Here is a 23,427-nt window from a genome sequence, read left to right as displayed (position 1 = left end):
AGCAGGAATATTACGTGAGGTGTAACTTTGTTCTGTACCTGAGGAGCTATCAAGGAGTTGCAGTTGGCACTCAGAATTTCCCTCTGTTTCTAATGGGCATTGTTTCTTTGGTGCTTAGTTATTGGGGATAAACCTACAGTGCTGCTTCATTTTTTTCCACCCATGATGTCCTTTGGGATGGAAGGGTAATTCTGCATCCCAATATTCAGGGATATTTATTTTTCCTCTCCAAGGATGCTGGTTCAGTGTAGGCTTTATCTGTTAAGGGAGAGCTGATATTTGGGTTGGTGGGCTTCTGTTCATTGAATGGGGTGTTTCTTTCCATTGTTTAATTAGCAGCCTTTTGGTTAAAAAACTTAAAAGCCAAGAGCTGGGGTTTCTCATATCCCCAGTTTTGCCTAAACAGGGCACTTCATCCAGCCACATTGATTTTGTGCTTAGTGGAATCTGTATGCAGGGAAATGCCAGCACTTACCAATTGTCCACAATTTGTAAACTAATTGAGAGATAAATCAGCCTAGCCCCTGCCACCCTCCTGGCACTGTAAGAAACACCCTTTTCAGAGATTGCATTTATACAATAACTTAGTGGGGGTTAAAATATCCCCCCGTTTTGCTGGGATATGCCAAAAACCCCTCGGATCACCACAGGGCACTGCCAGTGTAGTCCCTGGATTTGCTGCCACTGAAGGCAGGTTCCCATGTGACACAAGGAGGATGCTCCCTGGCTTTGTGTTCAATAGCAGCTGGGAGCCAGGGGAAGGTAATTGGGGAGATGAATCTTGGAACAGTGCTGTGCAGCAACCTGGGGAGCATATGCTGAGCATTATCATCCCTTGCATTGTTGCTTCTGATTTCCAGCACTTACCCTGATTATATCAGGGTTTTTTTCTCAGGCACCTAAAACTTCTAGCACATCATTTCCTTTTGTTAGTTGGCCTCTATTTTTCTCTTTAGTGCTGCCACAATTTCCATTACAGCTGGTTTATGCCATTAAAGTCAGTAGTAAAATTGATTGGTACCTTAAAGCAGAGCTGTGTTCTGACCCTGGGAGGGTTCATGCCTTAGTGAGCTCATCTGGTGCCTGACGCTGCGCAGGAGCGATGCTGCCACCTTCATTACACCCCTTTTATCTGGGGAGGTGGAACCTTGGAGCTGCTTTGGATCTGTAAATCTGTCATAATTACCACCAAATGATGAGAAGGTGGAAAGCTGCTGTTCTGCTTTCAGGCTCTCATCTGATGCCAGCCTTACTGCAGCCTTGGGAGCTTTTGCAGGTCTCTGGGATGGGACCTCAGCACTCCTGTCTTTTCCTTATTTACAGGAACAACTGCTCAGGGTCACAGCCTGAATTTCTAATTTTTGGCAATGCTTTGCATTTCCAAGGATTGCAATGCTTAGACAAGGTGCTGCTCACACCAGAGACGTCAGATGCTTGCAGCCAGGAGGTGCTTAGAGCTGATTTTGAGTGCAGAGAAGGGCTGTGCTTGGCAGTATGTGTACAGCTCTGCCACTGATGTGTGCGTGGGAACTGCTGGACCTCATGGACATGTCAAATAATTGCTCCTCTCCATGCCCAGGCTCCCACAAGCAGACTGGGATGGAGCTGAGGGTGGCTGGTAGTGGGCTCTTGCTGACTGGAGCATTCACAGCAGCTTGCTCCTCATTCACCTTGGGAGCAGTCACCAGGGTTGGGCTGGAGGCTGGAGGAGGTTTTTGATGGGCAGTCATACATTGAACACCCTTTGTAGGTTTTTTGCATTTTGGAATCATTCCTCTTGGCTGTATGAAGTGCTCCCAAGCCTGCCTGGTAGTGTAAACATTACTGTTTACCATTCACATTGTCTAAGATTTCCATTAGTTGGGATAATCACAGAATATCCTGAGCTGGAACAGACCCACAAGAATTATTGAGTCCAGCTCCTGACTCCAGTGGAGATAAGATCTGTGAGCTGACCATGAGCACTGGATGGATGAATATTTTCCTCCTGCAGTGTTATTCCATAGTTACCCACAACAGGGTGGATTGTGTGGTTTTCTCTGGTCTATTCAGGAATCAGGGTCAAACAGGCTTTTGGTCTAAGCTGCTTTGGCAAACACTGTGGCACCCCAAAAACACATGTTGCATTGTGGAAACAGTGGAGAAAACAGGACAAACACACCGAGCTGCCAAGCAGGAGGTGCCAGGGGAGTGGAGCTGGGAAGCTGCCAGCTTCTGCAGATGAGAGTCATGCAGAGGGTAATGTGAAAGCATTAGTACAACAATTTGGTAAAATCCACCGATTGAAAACAAATACAAAGGTACCTCCTTTCTGCAAATTCTATTAAGAGGTATAAACAGGTTTCATGGTGCAAGGCAGGATAAAGAAGTGGCATTGCAGCAATAATATCACTGATAAAATGTCAAGTGGGATCTAAGTTGGCACACCAAGGATGTCTTTCCATTGGCAATGGGAAAAAAGCTCTGCCCCTGAGGGCTGTCACTGGTGGTTCGTATGAAGCTGGAGCTGCTGGCATTGCCTGTCTGTTCATTGTCCAGGGCTTCTCATTACTGGACCTTGGTGGGGTTTTTTTGATGTTACACCACACTGTTCAACTTCAAATTTCTATTTTGGCAGTTTGCTTGGCTTGGGTATATTTATTTTTTGACACTGCAGGGCACACAGGTCACCTTTATCAAAGAGCAGAGCTGAAGGTAGATACATATTTTGCCAAGGCTCAATGTGTGATATTTTTGTTGAGATGCTTCTCTCTTTCAGAGCTGCATCTGAAAATGTAGCAAATGTTTCAGATGTCCAGGACACATCTCAAATCTGCTTCAGCATTTTCAAAGGGGTACCCCTGCTCAGCCAAAGATGAGAAGATTCTTAGGGGATGGTTCTTCTCCAGCTGGCAGAGCCCCTGGGCAGCTACTGGCTGAAATCTCCCCTCACCACAAACGAGAGCACTGATTTTGTCCTTTTCCTTCTCCAGACTCCAGTGGTGACTTTCCTGAGCCCCAGCCGTGGTCCAGAGTCAGGAGGGACAATGGTGACCATCTCTGGGCACTACCTGGGAGCTGGCAGCCGTGTTTCTGTGCTCCTGGGGAACCAGACCTGCGAGTTCTACGGGTAAGAGTTGAGCGGGGCCAGCACAGGCAGCTCACCCAGCACCACAGAGCTGCAAACATCCCTGCAGCTGAAATGTTCCCAGGCATCATCAGCACCTGCCCCCAGCCTGGCTGATCTGAACAAAATGTAAAGTTTATGAGAAAGTCTAGTCTCTCTTTTCATAGATCAACACTCACGTTACTTTTATTGCAGCCACTGCTGCAGGTACCTCAGCCCTCCCAGAGATGGTCTGAGAGAGGATGGGCACCTGTGTGGCAGAGCAGAGATATCTGCACAACCTTCTGCTGAGAAACCTGGACAGCCATCCCTCTCCTCTGGGATTTCGATGGCAAATTTGCTTTCTACCCAGCAGTGTAAACATAGAGTTGACATTTGCAGGGTTTAATGGGTTTTCTCGGGGCTTAGTTAAAACAAGATACATGCAGGATACATCTGTGTGCATCCCATACACATCTGTGCCCTGTTCCAGGCACTCATAGGCAGTTACTGGCACTTGGCTTCTCATAGGGTGGGTGCAGCCTGTGAGGGAACCTAAGCAAAGCGGTATGATGTTCAAAGGGGTTCTGCTTCTTAGATCCTCACTCAGGCTTCCCAGGAGGAACTGAGAAAGTCTCTGGGAATGTAAAGACCCCTGAAGGTGAGTTTCTCATCTGGAAGACTGAGAGTTTCTCTGATATGAGAGCTGTGGATGTTCAGACATGGGAGCATGTTGGGATATTAGCAGTGCTTGTTCTAGGTCCATCCTAGAATGGTGCTTCAGGAGGTCTGGACATGCTGAGGTGCAGGTGAGCACTCTGAGTGCTGAGCACTGTAACCAGTCCATCAACACCACTCCCTGTCCCTGAACCAAAGATGCCACGTTGCATCCTCAGATGCACATGGGAAACAGCATCACCACCAGTGGCCTGAGAGCAGAGTCAGCCCTGAAATCTAAACACCTAAATATCCCATCATGTTCAGGCAGACACTGACCAGCAAAACCTGGAGGAGTTTTGAAGTCTCTCTGTGTTCTCATTATAGCACGATGAGCAGAAACTTAAACAAAGCAAGTGGCAGTGTCTGAATGGCCCCATCCTTCCCGTGGGGTCACACTGTGCACTCTGTTTTTCTTGGACTGTTCTGAGGCAATGAACTTCAATTGTACTCGAAGGTGTGGGGGAGCCTGATTAGATGAAGTGGTTTCTAATGAGATTCACTCTAATTACAGCTTCCCCCGTTCTCCCCTCTCTGATCAGAGGAGTGGGTAGATTCACCATGACGACATTATAATAGCCCAGAAAGCTCATTAGCTCATCCCAGGGAGTGGGGAGCGGCGCTGCCAGCGCCGTGTGTCGCTCTGGAGCTCACACCAGAGCTAAGCAGGAGCCCTGGAGTCTTGGCAGGGCTCAGCACAGGCAGCTCTTCAGCTGCACGGGTGTGCACAGGAGCACCAGAAGCAGCAAGGAGGGTGGAGAAATGTTCTCCTCGCACAAGGATGCCTTTGTGGTTAAATGAAGCCTAGGTGGAGAGTGAGAATAAGATGAGAGAAGAAGGAGGAGGAGAGTGGGAAGGACTAGGTATGCAGTTGCATCAATAGGACAGGTAGGTCCAGTTGGTTTCAGATATTTTAGGAGGTTGTTTTTGTGCCCTGTGTTGTGGTGGACAAGTGTGCCAAGGTGTGAGCTGGGAGCATTGTGGTACCTGCTGTTCCATGTTCCCTGTGCTGAGTGATGTGCCCACATCCCTTAGGGAGGGTGGGGAGCATGTAAGGGCCTGGAAAGGAGCCTGTAGGGTCCCCTTGCCCAGGGAAGGAGACAGGAGCTGTGCTGGAAGCAGAGCAGAGGCACAGCTGCTCTCGAGCCCCAGCTCCTCAGGCACCTCCACAAGTTGTGCAGCCTCTGCAGAGGGTGGGGCTGGCAAAGACCAAGAGTGTCAGGCTTTGATTCAAGTGCCAAACTGCCAGCAAGGTGCCTGAGACCTGCCTGCCCTCTCCCATGTCAGAAGCCAAAACTAAATGAGCCATGGAAACAGCACGGCCTTTCTGGTGAACAGGGGTCAGGTTTGGGCAGGCAGGATGACCTGCAGGGGCACTGACCTTCCAGGGACATCACTCTGGCACTTCTAGGAGCAGCATCCATGCTCACAGCAGAGCTGTGCTGCTCCTCACGGCGCTGCTTGGATCTCGTTCCCCTTCTCCATCCATCCACCCACCAGCGCCTTTGTGCTCTGACAGCTCCTGGCTGCCCTGCCACCGTGACCTTCTCCTGGGCTGGGATGGAAGCAGATGGTCTGTTGTGTCCAGCCAGCCAGCACCGAGGCTGAGGTCACCCCTGCTCTGATGGGCAGACAAAGCCAGGAGGCAGCAGTGACGGTGGCATCGCCCTGCCCAGGCGGGGCTCGGTGGGCTCCATTATGCTGCTCACAAGGGCCTGTGTGTGCAGCGGGGTGGGGAGGGGAGGAATTTGGCTTTTCAGTGAGCTTATGCATCCCATTTAAAAAGCAGCCATCTGTTTTCACACGCCCAACAGAAGGCAGCGGGTTCACAGAGGGATGCGGGAGGCTGCAGCTTGGCACAAAGAGTCGTTTCAGGGAACTTTGCTCTTGGTGGGCAGGCAGAGTCCCCTCCGAGCTGCTGAAACCCCCCTACCCATCTCAGGAGCTCATCCCCTTCACAGGTGTCTGAGCCCAGGGCTGGCTGATGGCTGAGCCTTTTACTGAGCTGACACGACAAAGGGTCATTTTCTGCCCCCCCTGCTGCTACTGCCTGTTAATGTTTCCCTGGCTCCTCTCTGGCACAGGAGATCCATGAACGAGATTGTCTGCGTGTCAGCCCCGTCAGCCCATGGCCTGGGGCCTGTGCACGTCTCTGTCAGTGTGGACCGGGCTCAGCTGGAGCAGACCCTGCTGTTTGAATACATCGATGATCCCAAGGTGCAGCACATTGAGCCCGAGTGGAGCATCACCAGGTAACACAAGGCGCTGACACTGGGAGATGAGCCAGCCTGCCTGGGCTGAGTCTTCTCTCCCAGCACACATTCAGTGAGGGCAAAAGATGGTCTGTTTGGGAATGCACATCCCACCCAGCATCCTGGATTTGCTAGTGCTGGATGTCTGCAGCATTTGCATTTACCAAAAACCAGGTCCAAATTTACCAAAGTAGTTGTAATTACTAAGGCAATTACAGCAGTAACAGTCTGCATCGTGATTCTGGGAGCACAAATATTCCCCAAGATCACTTCTATCTGCTGAAGAAGTGCACAATTGCTCATTAACGGCCCCTTCTTGTAGTCCTGGAATAAAACAAATCCAGCAACCACCAATAAAGGAAAAGCTGATGCTATTCAAAATGTCCTGTTTATCCCAGATTCACTGCTAGGAGCAGGGTGGCTGGCACTGTCACTTCACTGTGGCATAGTCACTGCTAGAAATCCTGGGCCCTCCTTGTCCCCCGGTGTTACTTTAATGTATCTGCTCACAGGGGCTTTAACACAGCTATTCATTTCAAATTCCAATTATTTTTTAAAATTGCCCTTGAAAGAAGGAAGTGTCTCCCAGCAGGCTCTGAGAGGTGTTTGCTTTGAGCCCGAACTGAAGATCATGCCTGGTTTTGGGTGAGGTGGGTTCAATGTGGGGCTGAAGGGCAGAGCTGGGCAGAGGGGCTGTGGGGTGAATCTGGGCTGTGCTGCTCCAGTTAATGCATGGAAGAAGAAGCCAGGAGTGAAAGACTTTGCTCAGGGGCACAGGCTGTAGGAGAAAGGGGATGCTGTAGCCTGGGGGGTTGTGTCCTCTCTGGCCATGGTACTCTTCATCCCTCCCCAGCTCTGTGTGACAACTTGCTGTGTCTGCACCTCAGTGCCCTCACCTCACCTACCACTTATCATCTTCCTTTCAAACATCACTGTGTAAATCATTAAACACTGTGACTAATTTATTGTCTTATGTATTTAGTCTCAGCTCAATTGATTTCTTTGGTCCCATTTCTCATCCTGCTGCCTTGCAAGGATGTGAAGTGGGAGAAGGTGCAGCTGAGAGTGGAAACTCGTGAGACACCACTCAGGGAGTGGGTATCAGTCCCCTGCTGTCGCCTGGTGCCCCAAGTCTCTGCAGAAAACATCTCTGAGACCAACAATCTCCCCTACTGTCAAACACAGTCCCCCTCACAGCCCAGCCCCTCCTGCCCAGAGCATTAATCCGGTGTCTCCCTGTTCTCCACAGTGGATACACACCTCTAACTGTCACTGGCTCCAACCTGGACGTGATCCAGGAGCCAAGGATCCGTGTCAAGTACAACGGCAAGGAGTTTGTCAATGTAAGTGGGTGCTGTGGGTGTTGTGGGTGCTGTGGGTACGGGGCTGCAGGGCTGTGCCTGGAGCATCCTCGGCACTGCCACACCTGGGTCCCCCCAGGTGCACACTGTGGGGCTGGTGCTGGTGCTCTTGGTGTGGTAACACTTGCTGTGGCAAAAGCTGCTCTAGTGTTTCCCCAGACTTACCCAAATTGGAAATTCCCCCTTTCAACAGATCCCTGGAGCCTGGAAGCTCCTCTCTCCCCAGCATCCTTCCCTCCCCTAGCTCAGCCCTACAAGCATGTAGTGATGGAGAGCCCAGGTGTAGCTGTCCCAGTCATCCCCAGCTGCTCCTTGTTTCCCGGTTCAGTCCTGCTCTTGCTGTAAAAGCCAGGGCTAGGCTCTGAGGCCTGCCAGCTCTCAGGCTGCTGTGTTTATGTGGTCTCTCCTTAGCTGCCTCTCTATAAATAAACCTATTGCTGCAGTTCTGGGCCCAACAAGCCCGTACCAGCCTGGGGAGGGAAGAAGAGACAGGAACTGCTTCTGAGCAAGAAGCTTTCAGGCCATTTTTGCTGCTTTGCCATGTGAAGGATGCAGGGCATGGGGCTCCAGGTGTTTGGTGAAACTGGGTGTTATTTGTATGTCTCCTTCCCTTCCTCCTTCCTAACACCCTGATGTTCCCAAAGCAAGGAGGTGGTAGCAGAATTTGGGATTGGTCTCAGATGTCTCCTCCTCCTCCTATCTATTTTTTCAGTCCAAGAGTGACAAACTGAAATGAATCCTCAGCTAAATGGGAACTAAGTTATGTTCTTGTATGCTACAAATAGAATTGTACCTCCAGGACCCACAGAAAATGATTTGGCCAAGTAAAGCTGAAAAACATTGTTTCTATGCAGTGATCTTCGGCTGAATTTGTATTATCTTGGAAAGGGCAAATCACTTGGCAGTTGTTTCCTATTCCCACCTCCCTTCCCCTCTGACGACCTTTTTCATCTGAGCTCTTTTTAAAAAGACATCTAATTTTGTTGTTAGCAGTTGCAGTTATAGCATGACAAAAATAATTCTGAAGACACAAAATCGAGTGAAATTCAATCTCCCACTTAGGAAGGGAGGCCAAATGGTTGGGCTCTTGCTGCTCCATAAGGCAAGAGTCTCATAAATCAGTCAGCTTCCTGCTTCCAGAGCCAGAGGAGCTGTGGGTGTCCTCAGCCCAGCAGGAGATGACCTTTGTGTTACCTCCAGCCCACGAGTCTCAGATGATCATTCCTCTCCCTCACTGGCATTCAAGAATTGCCTCTAATCACCAATTTGTAGCAAGGACCAGGTCTGTGTCAAAGCTTAGTGTTGTCAAAGAGGATACAACTGGAAAGAAGAGAAGAAAGGGAGCTAAGTGATCCTCAGTGCAAGCCTCGAACTCCTTTAAAAAGCTCTCATTTTGAAGCTCACTCTCCACCTGTGCTGGTGCCTTTGCACTGCCTGAGGGGGAGAACATTCCCCGCCAACCTGTGACTGTAAATCCATCAAGCCTGGATTAAATATTTCCAGCTGAACTTGAATCTGCCGGGTGTTTCAAGCTGTCTGTAAGCAATCAGCACATCCTTGTGCAGGTTGGGATAAGCTTTTCCCTGCTGCAGGTCTGCAAGGCAGTGAACGCCACAGCGCTGGCCTGCCTGGCACCCCCTCTAGCCCCCCAGTACCGCCCCGGCCTCGACGCCATCGAGCGGCCCGACGAGTTTGGCTTCATCTTTAACAACGTCCAGTCCCTGCTGGTCTACAATGACACCAAGTTCATCTATTACCCCAACCCAACGTTTGAACTCCTGAGCCCGACCGGGGTCCTGGAGCAGAAGCCAGGGTCACCCATCATCCTGAAGGTAAGGAGACCCTTACTCACCCTGTGGGAAGGGGCAAAACAATCCCAGAGAGGGGAGTTTTATATCCCTCTTTGAGCAGGATACGCTAGATGGGATCCTGTCATTTGCACAAGCTGGGAATGAGAGGAAAACCAGGGAAATGTGCTGCATCCTTGTACAGTCTTCTCTCCCCTTCTCCCTAGGGCAGAAACCTGTGCCCACCCGCTCCGGGAGGAGCAAAGCTCAACTACACTGTGCTGATTGGAGAGACGCCCTGTGCTGTCACCGTCTCCGAGACCCAGCTGCTGTGTGAGCCCCCAAACCTCACTGGACAGCACAAAGTGATGGTGAGGGACCAAACACTCCTGCAGCATCCCTTCTCTCCCTTCTTCCCATCCTATCTCCTCCTCCTCCAGCTCCCTCATTCCCTCAGATGTTGAATGCAATTTCTTGTCCAAGGATCAGTAGGATTTTAGGTTCTTATGGCTGTCTAATTGGAAGCTTAAAATATTGATGTGGATTAGCATGGAGAAACTTTTCCCTCCTTGAGACTCACCACCTACTATCATAGCTTTCTAGAAAGAACAGATCTTTCTGGCAGGACCTTGGTGCTCCTTGCTCTTCCTTCCATAGGTGAGAGCATTTTCCATGGGCTGTGTTCTCCCTCCTGCAGGACAGGAGAGGATTTTATCAGGCCTATTCCTGAAGCAGAGGCAGCCAGGGATGTCTGAACACTGGACTGGTTGTGTCAATGACCTTGCCCAGGTTAACAGTCAGTGTCTTCCTCTGCTTTTGGTTCTGGGCATTGCTGCTTCCTCTGATCCACTCACAGACCAAGTATGCAGCTGCCCAAGTGCTTGAGTAGAGCCCAAACAAGGTTGTAGTTGTGGTTTATTTCCCTTTAAGTTCAGCATCCAACATTCATTCAGATTATCACAGTGTGGTTCACAGAAGCTCAACCTGGATGAGAGCTGCTTGCATCCATGGCCAGGGCACACACAAGAAAAGCCAGTCCCGCATTAACCTCTGGTGTGTTTGCTCTGTAGCTTCCACAGGGAGCTTTTTCTTGCCTGGTCTGTTTTCCCTTTCCAGTTGCTCTGGCTTCTTGTCAGTGAAATTATCACTGGGTTGCTAATGTCCACGTTTTACAAAAGGGAGTTGAAAGCTTATAAAATGAAAGTCAAATGGAGCCATCAGATAATAAGAACAAAGCCCAGATAGTGAAGGGCTGGCACATTTATCATGACTTGAAGCCTCCTTGTGTTCTCATACGCTGCACCCTCTGGTGTGTGGAGGCGACTGGAGTTGCTGTAGCCTTGGGTGAAGCAGAGAGGGTTTGATGCATCTTCCTCAGGGCCTGCGGGGCGTGTGGTCCTGGCCAGGGAGGACGGGGTTTGGTTCAGGCTGCCCCACTCACCAGAAGCTGCTGGTTACCTCCGTTGTGCTTTGTAGGTGCGTGTTGGTGGTATCATCTACTCCCCTGGCTCGGTGAACATCGTCTCGGACAGCCTGCTGACCCTGCCGGCCATCGTCAGCATCGCGGCGGGGGGCAGCCTGCTCCTCATCATCGTCATCATCGTCCTCATCGCCTACAAGCGCAAGTCCCGGGAGAACGACCTGACCCTCAAGAGGCTGCAGATGCAGATGGACAATCTGGAGTCCCGGGTGGCCCTGGAGTGCAAGGAGGGTCAGTGCTGCCCAGATCTGTGCGCTGCAGCCCCCTGCTCTGTTCCCTGGCTTTTCCCACCAGAGCACCCCAGCCACCCTCTCTTGGCAGCAAGGAGCAGGGTGCATGTCCCTGTGGGGTCTGCCCCACCACGGGAGGGTGGGCAGGGACACGTGTGTCAGCATCAGAGAATGGGATTAGAGCTTGATCCTTCTGAAGTGACGGGCTGGGATCGCAGTGCAAGGACAGCACGAGACCCAGGGTGCCTGGCACAATGTGCCTCCTTGTCTGATGGCCTTTTAGTAAAGAACAGTTAGAAAAGCAGTGAGACAGGGAGCAGGGGAGGTTCGGACTCCCAAGAAACAGTGCGTATCCCAAATGGAAGCCAGGAGAGCTGGAAAGCTGATCCAGCCCCTCCTCCAAACTATAAGTTGTGAGTCCAGAGGAGCAGGAGCAGGTCTGAGGGATAAGAAGAAGCTCCTCAAGTGATTGCTTCTGGGAGATCTGGTGTCTTATTTGTTCTAGCTGGACCTGCCACTTGTGGATTTCAGCACACACAAGTCTTGTCCCTTTTGAGGAGCTGGCTGAGCCTCTGGGCCAGGCAACAAGGGCAGAGCTGGGCAGTCCATGCTGGAGCTGGTGGGCTGAGACCAAGAGCATCCTCAGAGGGGATGCTGCTGTGCTTTCATACATCCTTCCAGCTGCAGGGGAGCCTAGTGGAGCAAAGAAAAATAAACAGAAAGCTGAAGATTTTATAGTGTGACCTCTCAGTAGAGAGAGAGTTGCATTGGATTTGTTCAGCTGATTTTTAAGAGATAGCCTGGAAAGCACAGGGCAAAAAATGAGACACAGTCAGGAGAAACCACAGCTCAGCACAGCACTGTCCAGCTGCCTGCAGAGACCTGGCTGAGCCAGCCTTTTACACGTTGGAGAGTGAACACAGGGACACACATCCAGCTGCATAACCTGGTGATGCTGTGTTACCAGAGGAAGAATAAATTCCTTCCTGACCCCTGCAGCAGGCAGGTTCTGCTTGGATTTGATCTGCATCGGATTTGATAATCCTGGCAACTGTTGATAGAGGAGGAGGAAGAAAAAGGAAAACATGGGAGGTACCAAGTTACAGAAATAGATCCTCATTTCTCTCCGCAGCCTTTATAAAGGTGTTTTAGGTGTGAATACACAGGTGTGAGCTGCATACAAATGAGTAAGCATCTTTTGTTCTCAGCATTTGCTCTGTGCACTGTGTGCTCTCCTGCTCTGAGCTGCTGAGATGGAGCCTCAAGGGGTGAGGGTCTGTCTGGGCTGCACAGCAGGGTCTCCTCCCAGTCAGTTCCTGAGCTGGCCCATTGATGGTTGCAAAGAGCCCTCCCCAAAGCCTCTGGCTGCAGCCTCAGCTCCCAGGGCTCACCTCTGCTTCTCTCTCTCACTCTGTTCTTCCCGAACAGCTTTTGCAGAGCTGCAGACAGACATCAATGAATTAACCAGTGACCTGGACCGCTCTGGGATCCCGTACCTTGACTACCGGACCTATGCCATGAGGGTTCTTTTCCCTGGCATCGAGGACCACCCTGTTCTGCGGGAGCTGGAGGTGAGAACAGGCTCTGCTCTGACCATCCAAGCTCTCCTGAGCACTTAGGGAAGGCAGCGTGAAACCCTGAAGTACCTTCACACACCAAATCTTATTAGAGACACCAGGATGAGCAGGGTGAGCCCCAGTTCATTTTAACTAAGGAGCTGGTGGTTTATCTCCATGCACACTGCTTGGTTCCTCTCGGTGTCTTCTCCCCTGCGTTGCTTTAGTTTCATCTTATGGGGCTTTATGTTGCTATAGGGCAGCACCAAAGCGTGCCAAGTAAGTTATCAGTGGCCTTTTGAAGTCCTTAATCATGTCATGGTGCAGGGGAAGGCTGTGCTCCTGGGAGCATCCTGCTGCTGTTCCATGGCGTGTCCACAGGAGGGCCAAGGCACGGCCACCTGCTGGGCTGGGCGAGCTCCTTCTTCTCCCTGATTTTTCCATCAGTATGTCTAAAAAGGTACATAAGGTTTTTCATTCAGGATTTAGAAGAATCGTTAACCTGCAAAGGTCCATCGGATCACCTTGCAGATGGGCCCTGCTCACTTGTGAGAGGGCCAAAAACAAATTACAGTGCTTCAAAAAACATTCTCTGCCACTGAGCGTGGAGCAGCAGCCCATGCACTGCCCTGGGATGCCCAGAGGCACCTGCCTGAGCTCTCTCCCAGTGACTGGCATTGATCCAGCAATTCCTGGAAGTCCTCTTGCCTTCACACAGACCAGGGGATGGCCCAGATCTTCAGCCAGAGCTGTCAGAGGAAGGTGTGTCAATTGCTTGTGCTCCAAACAGCTCCATGGCTTTTCCAGGTGAGCACTGCTCAGCAGTGACACCTCCAATGAGATCCCTTTCCTGTGGGCCACTGCACTGAGCAGTTGCTGTGGTGCTGGTAAAGATCAGTAGAGTTTGAACCAGCCTCTCCCAGCCCATTCCCATGCCCATGCCCTGCATTTTCCAGCCCTATGCTTTATGTTCCCTCTTGGAATTGCCTGGTGCTCTAGCAAACAAATATGAATCCTTTTTATTTGTTTTGCTCATGAAAACCAGAATTGCAGAAGTGATAAATGTGTTGCCAATTACACAGTTGCTTAATTATGTAACGTTAGTAAAACCAATACATAAGTCTCCAAGATGTTTGGTAAAGAGTTGCTTAATGTAGTTCATCATTTTCACTTGTAATGAATTACTTGAATCTGCAACTGGCTGAAAGCCTCAATTAATTTTTTACACTTGTCTCATAATATAGCAATAGTTTAAATTAGTACTTAATTTACTTACAAGAGTGTCACTTTTTGTGCAGAACAAGCAAAATTGTGTGTCATTTATGGGGCCGTTAGCCACGAAGCAGCAGCTTTATGGTGTGCAGGGTACAGCTCACAGCACTGATTATGGTGAGGTGTGTTGAAGTGGAGGGGAGGACAGGAAGAGTGTTGCTTATTCAGGACTGACCAAAGACCATGTTCAGGGATGCTGAGACCCCAAGAGTTGAGGTCCTTGCTTGTGCACCCAGGTTTAAACCATTCACCCCACCCATAGTGGTGGCAGTGACCCCGTGACAGTGCAGGGCTGCCCTTCATCCCTTGTCCTCCTGTGCCTTGGTTGATGCACATGCTCTCCTCCACCACAGGTCCAAGGGAATGGGCAGCAGAGTGTGGAGAAGGCCTTGAAGCTCTTTGCTCAGCTGATCAACAACAAAGTTTTCCTGCTGACCTTCATCCGCACCTTGGAGCTGCAGCGCAGCTTCTCCATGCGTGACCGTGGCAACGTGGCCTCACTCATCATGACTGGCCTGCAAGGGAAGCTGGAATATGCCACTGATGTGCTGAAGCAGCTGCTCTCTGACCTCATTGAGAAGAACCTGGAGAACAAGAACCACCCCAAACTGCTCTTGCGCAGGTAACACAGGGGGACAGGTGAGGGACAGGGCTGTGGGCAGGTCAGTGTGGTTTCCTGGGCTGGCGTGGCCATGCTGCTGGTGGCATTCAAGGGCTCTGTGGGACCAGGGTGCTGGTATCAGAAGGAAAAACCTGCTTTCCAGCGTTGGCCTTGGGTGAGCCCTCCATTTCCCAGCCACGCTGCAGGGCTTGGCCTGGGGCAGGAGGGCACCTGCCCCGTTGGCTCTGCCCGCGGCTCCACTGGCATCTCGCTGAGTGAGCGGGCGAAGGCAAGGGGAGGATGTCACAGCTCCAGGAAAATTTCAGGGATTCGTCCAGCCATGATGAATATACTTGACAGGAAATTGCTTTAAATCTGGCTGTGTTTGTGGAGGCAATAACTCATCTCGGAGAAGGAAGCCCTCTTAATTTCCCCCGTGGTTTGACAAGTCGCTGGGAAGGCATCTTCTGCCTCAGCCATCAGTAACGACTTCATGGTGCTCCAAAAATACCTGGCTGGTGATCAGAGCTGTGCCTGCTCCTCCTGTAGCACCCAGCAAAGAGTCAGGGCCATGGGCTGCACCAACAGCCTGGAGGCTGAATGTCCTGTGCTTGGGTTTGGCCACTTCACAGGGCACTCATGGCTGAAGTCCCTGTCCCAGCCCTGTGCCTGAGGGCTCCTGGGGGCACAAACCAGCCTGGGCTGGAACAACTCACTCTGACTTAATAAGGAGTGATCAGCCACAAAGTGAAATACTTTTCTGATATGTTTTGAGCTCTCTAGTGGCAGCAGTTGATAATTGGAACTCAGTTCTTTCTCTCTTTCTTCCTCATTTCCCCCTCTCTCTTTCTTCTACAACTACCCCTCGCGGGAGACAGCAAGAAAAGTTGACAATCAATCAAATAGCTGCTTTGGTTCCTGGCACAGAAAAGCAGCACACAGCAGTTCTGAGCCCTAGATAGAGCAGGGAAAATTAATAGAACACATATTTACTTTTTGGGGTTCTCTCAGCTCTTTTAGTTTAGTCTTGTTTTATTCCTGTGCCTCAGAAAGCCAAGGCCCTGGCTGCTGGCGTCAGGCTCCTTTGGAAAGTCATCTCTGGATCATGCTTTGCCCTCATTATGTGGTTGATGCGAGAAGGGTTTTCTCCAAGTCTAGGGATTCTCCCCCGCCGTGCTAATCTTCAGAAGCTTATATTTATTTTTAGAGAGAGATCTGTAACATCTGAGCAGCCCAGGGAGGGAGGGCAGCTCTGCCAGGGGTGGCACAAAGCCCTGCAGCAGCTCTGGCTGGGGCTCAGCAGACCCCTCCTCGTGTGGTCAGGCCCCATGGGGACAGGCAGAGATTAAGGGGTGGCTTGGCCAGCCAGTACTGTCCCCATTTCAGAGGCAGAGGAGGTCAGGGAAAGAATGCACAGCAGACGTGTTTGCAAGGAGCCCACAGAGCTCCTGCGGCTGCCCCCGGCAGTGATGCAGGTTATGAGCAGCCTCTTTCCTCAGCCAGGGTAGGACTGTGATGAGTAACTCAACTGCTGGCTGTCCCCAGCACTGATGCACTGCAAATACCTCGTGGCATCAGCTTGTGTTGAGAGGAGAGTGAGATCCAGTGCTTGAAGGTAGAGGCAAAATGGGATTTGACAGAGATGCTCTGAGGTGTTTCTTTTTTTGCTGTTCCATTCAGGTGATCTTGTATTTCTGATAAAGAATTGAAAGGGAACAGCAAGGCACAGGAGTCTCCAAGACCTTTTCCCACACGATATGCCCCAACTTCTCTGTCACTCCATATTGCAGTTATTTTTCTACTGGTGGTGTCAGGCCATGAGAATCCACAGGACACAGCATAGTAATGTCTCTATCACCCCCGCTGGTGGGGCTGATAGAGAAGCTTGTCAGTTCTCCATTACATACTCTATTAACAAAGTATTTTGTTAAGTTAATATTCACCCTGAAGTTCTGAATGTATCAGTTTCTGAGTTTTTCCCCTCTTCTCTAGTTGGTATCACTGCATCTCCATCTCCCAAGCCTCGCTGGCATGGCAGTGGGCTGGTGCTTTCCCTCCTTAATTGGTGGACTGAGGAATTTCAAACAGGAGAACAATGTGTGTGTGTCAATCTGTAAGATAAATTTTTAGGCAGTTAATCAATTCAGGCTTAAATTCTTTGGGGATCTACAGACATTTTCACAAATTCCTGGCAGATGTTGTGATCCTGAGAGATGATGGATAATGTGACCCCAGGTCCCTCTGCCGACTGGCGTCAGGTTTTGTTTGTGGCTCCCATTCATACTTGATCTCCTTAATTCTGTGATCAAATCCTGTTGCTTCTATACTGTTTTTCATTAAATGCCAGAGTTTTCAGACATGTGGGATGCTGTATAAATGAATGCCAAGGGGCAGGCTTTTATTCAAGGCAGCAGAGCAGATGAGGGAGAGTGATGAAAAGGGTTTGGGACTGGGACGGTGACTGGCTCCAGGTCAGGGGCTCAGGCATCACCCTGCCCGCTGGGAATCTCCTTGGCAGACTGGTGGCCAAAAAGGTGGTTGGCAGGGATGGCACCAGGAGCAGAGCTGTCAGGAGAGGATGAAGGTGCAAAGAGGTGCCCAGAGCTGACAGGGCCACTGCCCTGCTGCAGGCTCACAATGAAGGTGTGGGGAGGAGGGATGATGCCCATAGAGCAGGTGCTGGAGCCACCTCTCTTAAGGTGCTGAAATTTGGCCCAGATCCTGGAATCATGCATGGTCTGGGGGGATGGCTGGTAGCCATGGCCAGGCTGCCCCAGGTCGTGTTGGTAGCTGCAGAGCTGGGGCTCAGGTGGGGAGGGTGGGACACCTGTCACCAGCACAGCCACCCTCTCCTAGGAAAAGGGATGGCGGGGTTTTCAGGAAAATCTCGGGTTCCTGCAGAGCCAGCATTAAAATCTATCATTAGGAGCCATTGTATTTAAATTAAAGATAATCTTGGGCACAACATGGGGAGAGGACGCTGGGTGGGACTGGGGAGAAAGCTGCAATTTCCCTGCCATTGTCACTCTGCTGTCCCTGATTTCCAGCAGCCGCTGCAAATCCCAGTGATTTACTGAGCCAGGCTGTAATTTGCACCACGTGCAAGACACTGAGTGTCACCAGGCTCCCTGTCACCAGCCCCATCAGGGCTGTGATGGGCTGTCAGCTGGGCAAGCTGCTGTCAGCTTGGTGCAGGGGGGGCACAGCTGTGGCTGCATCCTGGTCTGGACCCCCTTGATTCAGCACCCAGGAGCTGTGCCAGGGAACAGCCTGCTGCTGCCACCCAGGGACATGTGGGGCCTCTGATGCATGGTTTGGTTTTGTGCTTAATATGTGTCTCCTCCTGGCTTCCCTAGGACCGAGTCGGTGGCTGAGAAGATGCTGACTAACTGGTTTGCCTTCCTTCTCCACAAGTTCCTCAAGGTAAGGAGGTCTGGAGCTGAGACCTGGTGGCTACTTTGCTGTCTGAGTCACCAACCATCCCTGGGGTGAATCTGAGCTTGGAACTCTTCAGTCAGGCTTCAAATCACAAGATGGAATTCAGGGGAGGGGGAGGTTTGCTCAGGGATGCCTCCACCTGGGGCTTCCATGGGCTGTCACAGCCTCTGTGCTCAGCCTTCTTTACCCTGCAGGTCCCTTGGTGTTATTTTTATGTAAGGCATCTCTTTAGTACTTTGGAGAAATTCTCACGTCTCTGTGCCTGGGATTCCATGTTTTTAAACTTTATTTGTGGTTTTGGAAGCTCCACAGAATTTGCTTCATGGGAGTGAACAATGAGACCAAGGTCTCAAATTCCTTTTTGCAGCCATATAGATTCAGTGGAGAAGCACCAAGCCAAAGACAATGTACCCATTGAGCAGCAGAGCTCATGGTTTTGGCTGTCCTCTCCAGGAGCTGCTGGGGGCCAAGCCTGGACTCCACATGTGCTGAAGATGGAGTCCATGGGCCTGTGCCTCAGCTGCAATGAATCATGTGCAAACTCTGTGCAGGCCAGAGGCCCTGGAGGAGCTGCACCTTCACCTCTGTGTTAGTTTTGCTGTCTATCTCCTTGTGTAGGAATGTGCTGGAGAGCCACTCTTCATGCTCTACTGTGCCATCAAGCAACAGATGGAGAAAGGTCCCATTGATGCCATCACAGGAGAAGCCCGTTACTCCCTCAGTGAGGACAAGCTGATCCGGCAGCAAATTGAGTACAAGACTCTGGTGAGTAGATGCTGTCATTGAATCATTTCTGTCCTCCCCTAGTGGATGGGAGCTGTGCTGACCTTCAGGCCAGTGATTAGGACACTACCATGAAGCACAAGCGTTGCCTGGGCAATGAAGCCTCATGCTGTCAGACCCATCCCCGAGCCAGCTGTGTCCTCAATTTGCAGGTGCAAATGGTCAGAGCTGAGGTTTGGAAAGGCAGAATTTTGTCTCCCCATTGAGCATTTTCCTCCCTCTAGCAAATGAAAATGGACATCCAGGGCTCCTATCTTTGTGGTCGTTGTGAAGATGTACTAGATACAATGACAAGGATGCAAGGAGGGGTGTTGTGCTTTTTTTATGGGTTGTTGTGACAGATGTGGTTACAGTTCTCCTGGATGTTTGTCTGAAGCTCTTAGAGCATGGTGGTTCTCCTCCTCTTCCAGATCCTGAACTGTGTGAACCCAGATAATGAGAACAGCCCAGAGATCCCTGTGAAGGTGCTGAACTGTGACACCATCACTCAAGTCAAAGAGAAGATCCTCGATGCAGTCTACAAAAATGTCCCATATTCTCAAAGACCAAGAGCTGTTGACATGGATTTGGGTAGGAGGCCCTGCCCCATGGGAAGGGGATGATCACAGAGGGTGTTGTTATCAGGACTGTCTGTGGGTTTTGCTGATCTTGAAAGCTAGAGCTCAGGCTGCACAAGGCAGCATGGTAGCTGCTCCTCCTGGATCAGTTCTGAGCTCTGTATCATCAACCAATTTTCCAGTTTTCCACAAAGCAAATGATTCCTGAAGTGTCCTTCACTCTGCTGAGCACAGCTTCTCCCCAGGCTTGTGTATTTTACTCGAGCTGGGGGGCAGAGGGGCTGGGATGCTCCTGCACCTTGGATCAGCTCAACACTGCAGAACATTCTGCATGGGAAGTGAAAAGCTGCACTTTGCTGCAAGAAAGTGATCAGTGTCACCTTCCTTGGAGTTATAACATTTAAGAGCAGAATTTAGGTTTCTCTGGATGCCTCTTCATGGGAGGGACTTTTCAACAGGCTCATCCATCCAGTAGTTGCTTGGACCAGAAGTGGCTGGGGGTCGTTGATGCCTTTTCTCTCCCTGACCATCATGTCTGGTTTTTGCCTCTCCTGCAGAGTGGCGGCAGGGCCGGATTGCTCGGGTGGTCCTGCAGGATGAAGACATCACCACCAAGATTGAAGGAGACTGGAAGCGCCTGAACACTTTGATGCATTATCAGGTAAGAAAGCAGCCCCAGACAGCTCCCAGAAAGCTGCCAGGAGGGAAGAAAAGCAAAGCAGAAATTTAATTCCCAAGTATCTCATCAGCGAAGACAGGCAGGGAGATCACATTTGTATGAGAAACCAGAAGGGTTCAATGTGCTTATGCATTAGACAGGAAAGCAACCTTGACATGGATCTTAAAGAAACTGGCAGAGTTGAAAATTGGCTAAATTAAAAGCACCAGCCTTGCTGGTGAGATAGAGCAGAGAAGGGGGGTGAGCTGCCACGGCCGGAGACACAGGACCAGGGGAGGGGTGAACCATGGGGCTCAGGTCTTCATGTGAGGGTCTGAGGCAACCAGGGGTGCAGCAGGGAAGGAAGAAGAGTCTCTGGCTTCCTTCAGACCTTTTCAAACCTCACACAATCAGATGGTCTGATCCAAAGCATCAGGCTGCATTGGTAGCTCGTCTCTTGAACTCATGATATTCCTGCAGGAGTTTTGCCACTAAAGTCATACAAGAAGGAGCCAGTGAAGATGCTCCGTTGTGCTTCAGCCAGAGTGGGCCAGGTGACCTAAGAAATTGTTGTCATCTTTAGCTGTTCAGCTTGCATGTCCCTGCTGCCTGGGATAGGTGTTTGTTGGGAAGGGCTGCTTATGGTGTGTGAAAGATGGAAAGAGAAGAGAGAGCTGAGGAATGTTTGCTGAAAGATGATCAGAGGCTTTTACTCAAAGCCTGTCTGCAGCAGAGGATAACTGCATTGACTGGGACCTGGGACCTACAGGTCCATCACTACCTACACAGAAGTGTTTAGTATTTAATCTGGCATCTCTCCCTGTTTATACACCATCCCCAGTCCATCAGTGTGGCCCCTGCTGTGCAAGCTGAATGTGAGCCAGTGTTGACAGGAGCCATATAATCAGAGAATGAGGAAGAGTGAATGGCATAAATATGCAAAGTACATGTAAAAAAGCACCCTGAGGGTCAACTTTCCCAAGCAGCCTGAAGGACTCCGACACAGATCACTATCAAATGTCACTGGAGTTGTGCAGATGAATTCAATTGTCTCTAAAATCTGTTTTACCTGACAGTTGCAAGGGATTAACCAACATGCAGGGAAGCAGGGAGACTTTATTATGCCTTGATCTTTAAAAGTCATCTTAAGAAAGCCACAAGTGGAAGCCGTGTTTGTCTGGTGTGTGTTGGGTGCTTGGGGAAGGAGTTACTTTCATTTTAGAGCCTGTGGGAAAATCTGAGCCACAAGTTTACCCTTAAAATAAACACAATCCTTGCAGCACTCAAGATGCTGCAGCTATTCCTGCCATTTGAATGTCAGTTCTGCTCTGGAACAAAGTAGAAGTTTGCTGCCAAACACCAGACAGGTAGGAATTGCACATGTCCCTTCCCATGCCAGCCCAACAGAGCTGGTTCTGCCATAAAAAAGAAGCCAAGTTCTCTGTGCTGCAACAGCAATCTTGTCAAGGCAGGGATTTTGCCAAAAACAAACATATATATCTTTATATAAATATAAACATATATATATAAAGATATATTTTTTATTTTTTTTTACTCTTACCAGCTTTTTTTTTTTCATGTTTGAGTAATGAATGTTTTTATTAGGTATCAAAACTACAGATGCTCCAGGATCACACAGTAAAACAAGTATGTGGGCAAAGGCCCAGCTTAGGAGAAGGTATCAAATTATTCCAGTTCCAAGCGCTGCTGTCTCACCAGTTTACCAGGAGTGTTACACAGAAAGCCAGGGTGGTTCAAGCCATAAAAATGAGGTGTAGATTTCTTCAGCTTCTGGAGGATCAGTGATGCTGGCTCCTAAATTCTAGAAAAAAATAAAAGCTAGCTCTGTAAAGCTCTCTCCATCTTTTATTCAGAGCTGTCTTGTCTTTATTCTTGGTCAGATGCTATCTACTTTTATCTGCTGATCTGCAATATTTTGGAACCACTTAATAGAATTATCTAGAGACCTCTCTGCCCTCTGCTTATTTCTTCATTTATAAAAGCAGATTTATAAGTTAAATAGATGTAATTCTTTGTTAAATTCTGTGGAGCTTTTAAAATGAGTTGAAGGGATTGTATTACATTTGTGTAGTATCCTTTTGGTTTCATGCCCATTAAACTCCATGGGTGAGTCTCACCCCACGTGGCTTTACTCAAGAAAAATGAAACACTGAATTTAATATCAAATGATTTACAGTGGCTCATGCAGGGTTAACTCCGAGGCAGCAGAGCATGAATTACCTGTCAGCCACTGCAAGCCTGGAAGGGCCAACAGACTAGAAAACTATTTTAAATGAAAAATTAGAGGCAGAGAGGGAAGATTTGTGAGGAAAATGAGCCAGGAGCTGAGGGTGGGGGGGCTGGGGAGCCTGCAGCCTGGCTGCCCCCTCACTGCCCCCCACACACCGGGTCATTGCCCAGGCTCCTGTGCTGCCACTTTCCCTGCTACAGGCTTGATTTTGCTTTTCTTTAAGGTGTTTTGTGCAGTGTGTTTCCAGCTTGTAGAGGAATCAGAATATTTATAAAGCTGTAAAACAGGAAGCCAGCTTTGCAGGCATCTCTGGGGCTTTATGGGAGTGTGGCAGCAGCAGAGCAAGATGGGGAATGAATGTGTGTTACATCTGATGCTAATTTGTGTGCTGGTATTTTTTAGCTGACAAGAACCATTCAATCCAAAATTTAGAGAGTGAGAGTGCTCTGTGTGTGTGTGTGGAATTTTTAATGCCTCCCAGTTAGCTGCAGCCCTGGTGGAATCAGATCCCAGCACAGTGGCCAGGGAGCTGCTGCTGCTGGAGCACCCTGGGCTGCTCCTTGGGTCTCTCCCTGGTGAGATGGAACTGAAGTGGCAGCTAATAACAGCCTAGGAATGTAATATCACCACTAATAGTTACTTTCATTGACTTTATAAATTGAATGAAGTGAGGCAGGAGCAGAAGAGGAAATAACAGAGGTGTTTGAGGTGTTCTGCTTAGAAATATCTCACTTTTGTAGAGTGAAAAACAAGTGGCTGCTATTTCCTCTGTCCACAGCAGTGACAGCAGCAACCCACATCTCCATGGAGCCTTTCAGCTGAAGGGCAGCCAAAGCTTGGAGGCAGCAACCACCTCTGTGTGCTGGGGGAGCAAAACCCAACTGCTGCCCTGCAGCTTCCCTGGGTGCAGGGACAGGGTTGAGTCCTTTGCAGGACTCCTGGCAGAGGTTTTAGCCCAAAAAGCCAATTCTTTGGCACCAAGCAGCATTTCTTTGCCTGGGCTTGATGGGTCCATCAGCCTGCAAGATCTGGTGACTCCACTCTCTCCTCCCTTGCCATGCTGCACCACGGGTCATGAGTTCAAAATTAAAAGACACTCAGGCCCTATCCCTGGAAACCTGCAGATTCTTAATTAAGGGAAATAAGTTTAAAACTGTCCAGTGACTACTAGATTTATAGGGAGGATAAAATTAAACATGGCTACTAAAATCTGCTGTAACAAAACCTTGTTAACACTAATGTTCATTTATAGTTTGACTTCCCAGAATTTAATTCCTTCTCTGGTGCAGAAGAGGGACTGACAATTTAATACCCTGAGAGATGGCTTTCTGACTCACTCAGCTGTAAATCAAACTTTTAAAGTTCATAAAAATTGCTAAAATAAAAAATGGTTTAATAG

The 23,427-nt window shown here is 49.7% G+C and overlaps 1 protein-coding gene across 1 annotated transcript in view; it reads left to right on the top strand.

Moving 5' to 3' along the window:
• The window catches only part of PLXNA2 (plexin A2), a 132,932-nt gene that overhangs the window by 101,263 nt on the left and 8,242 nt on the right, over positions 1-23,427 (top strand). Inside the window, exons 15-26 of the mRNA XM_010001745.1 lie at positions 2,973-3,109; positions 5,887-6,054; positions 7,304-7,397; positions 9,008-9,247; positions 9,430-9,573; positions 10,679-10,913; positions 12,341-12,483; positions 14,094-14,362; positions 17,698-17,764; positions 18,398-18,544; positions 18,973-19,132; positions 19,677-19,780. Of these exons, the coding sequence (XP_010000047.1) occupies positions 2,973-3,109; positions 5,887-6,054; positions 7,304-7,397; positions 9,008-9,247; positions 9,430-9,573; positions 10,679-10,913; positions 12,341-12,483; positions 14,094-14,362; positions 17,698-17,764; positions 18,398-18,544; positions 18,973-19,132; positions 19,677-19,780 (1,908 nt within the window). The remainder of the gene's footprint in view (positions 1-2,972; positions 3,110-5,886; positions 6,055-7,303; positions 7,398-9,007; positions 9,248-9,429; positions 9,574-10,678; positions 10,914-12,340; positions 12,484-14,093; positions 14,363-17,697; positions 17,765-18,397; positions 18,545-18,972; positions 19,133-19,676; positions 19,781-23,427) is intronic.

The sequence above is a fragment of the Chaetura pelagica genome, unplaced genomic scaffold, assembly GCF_000747805.2.
Source record: "Chaetura pelagica isolate M959 unplaced genomic scaffold, ChaPel_1.0 scaffold181, whole genome shotgun sequence".
NCBI classification, from domain to species: domain Eukaryota; kingdom Metazoa; phylum Chordata; class Aves; order Apodiformes; family Apodidae; genus Chaetura; species Chaetura pelagica.
Note: the sequence above shows the minus strand (reverse complement) of the source record. Positions and strands in the feature narration are given on the sequence as shown.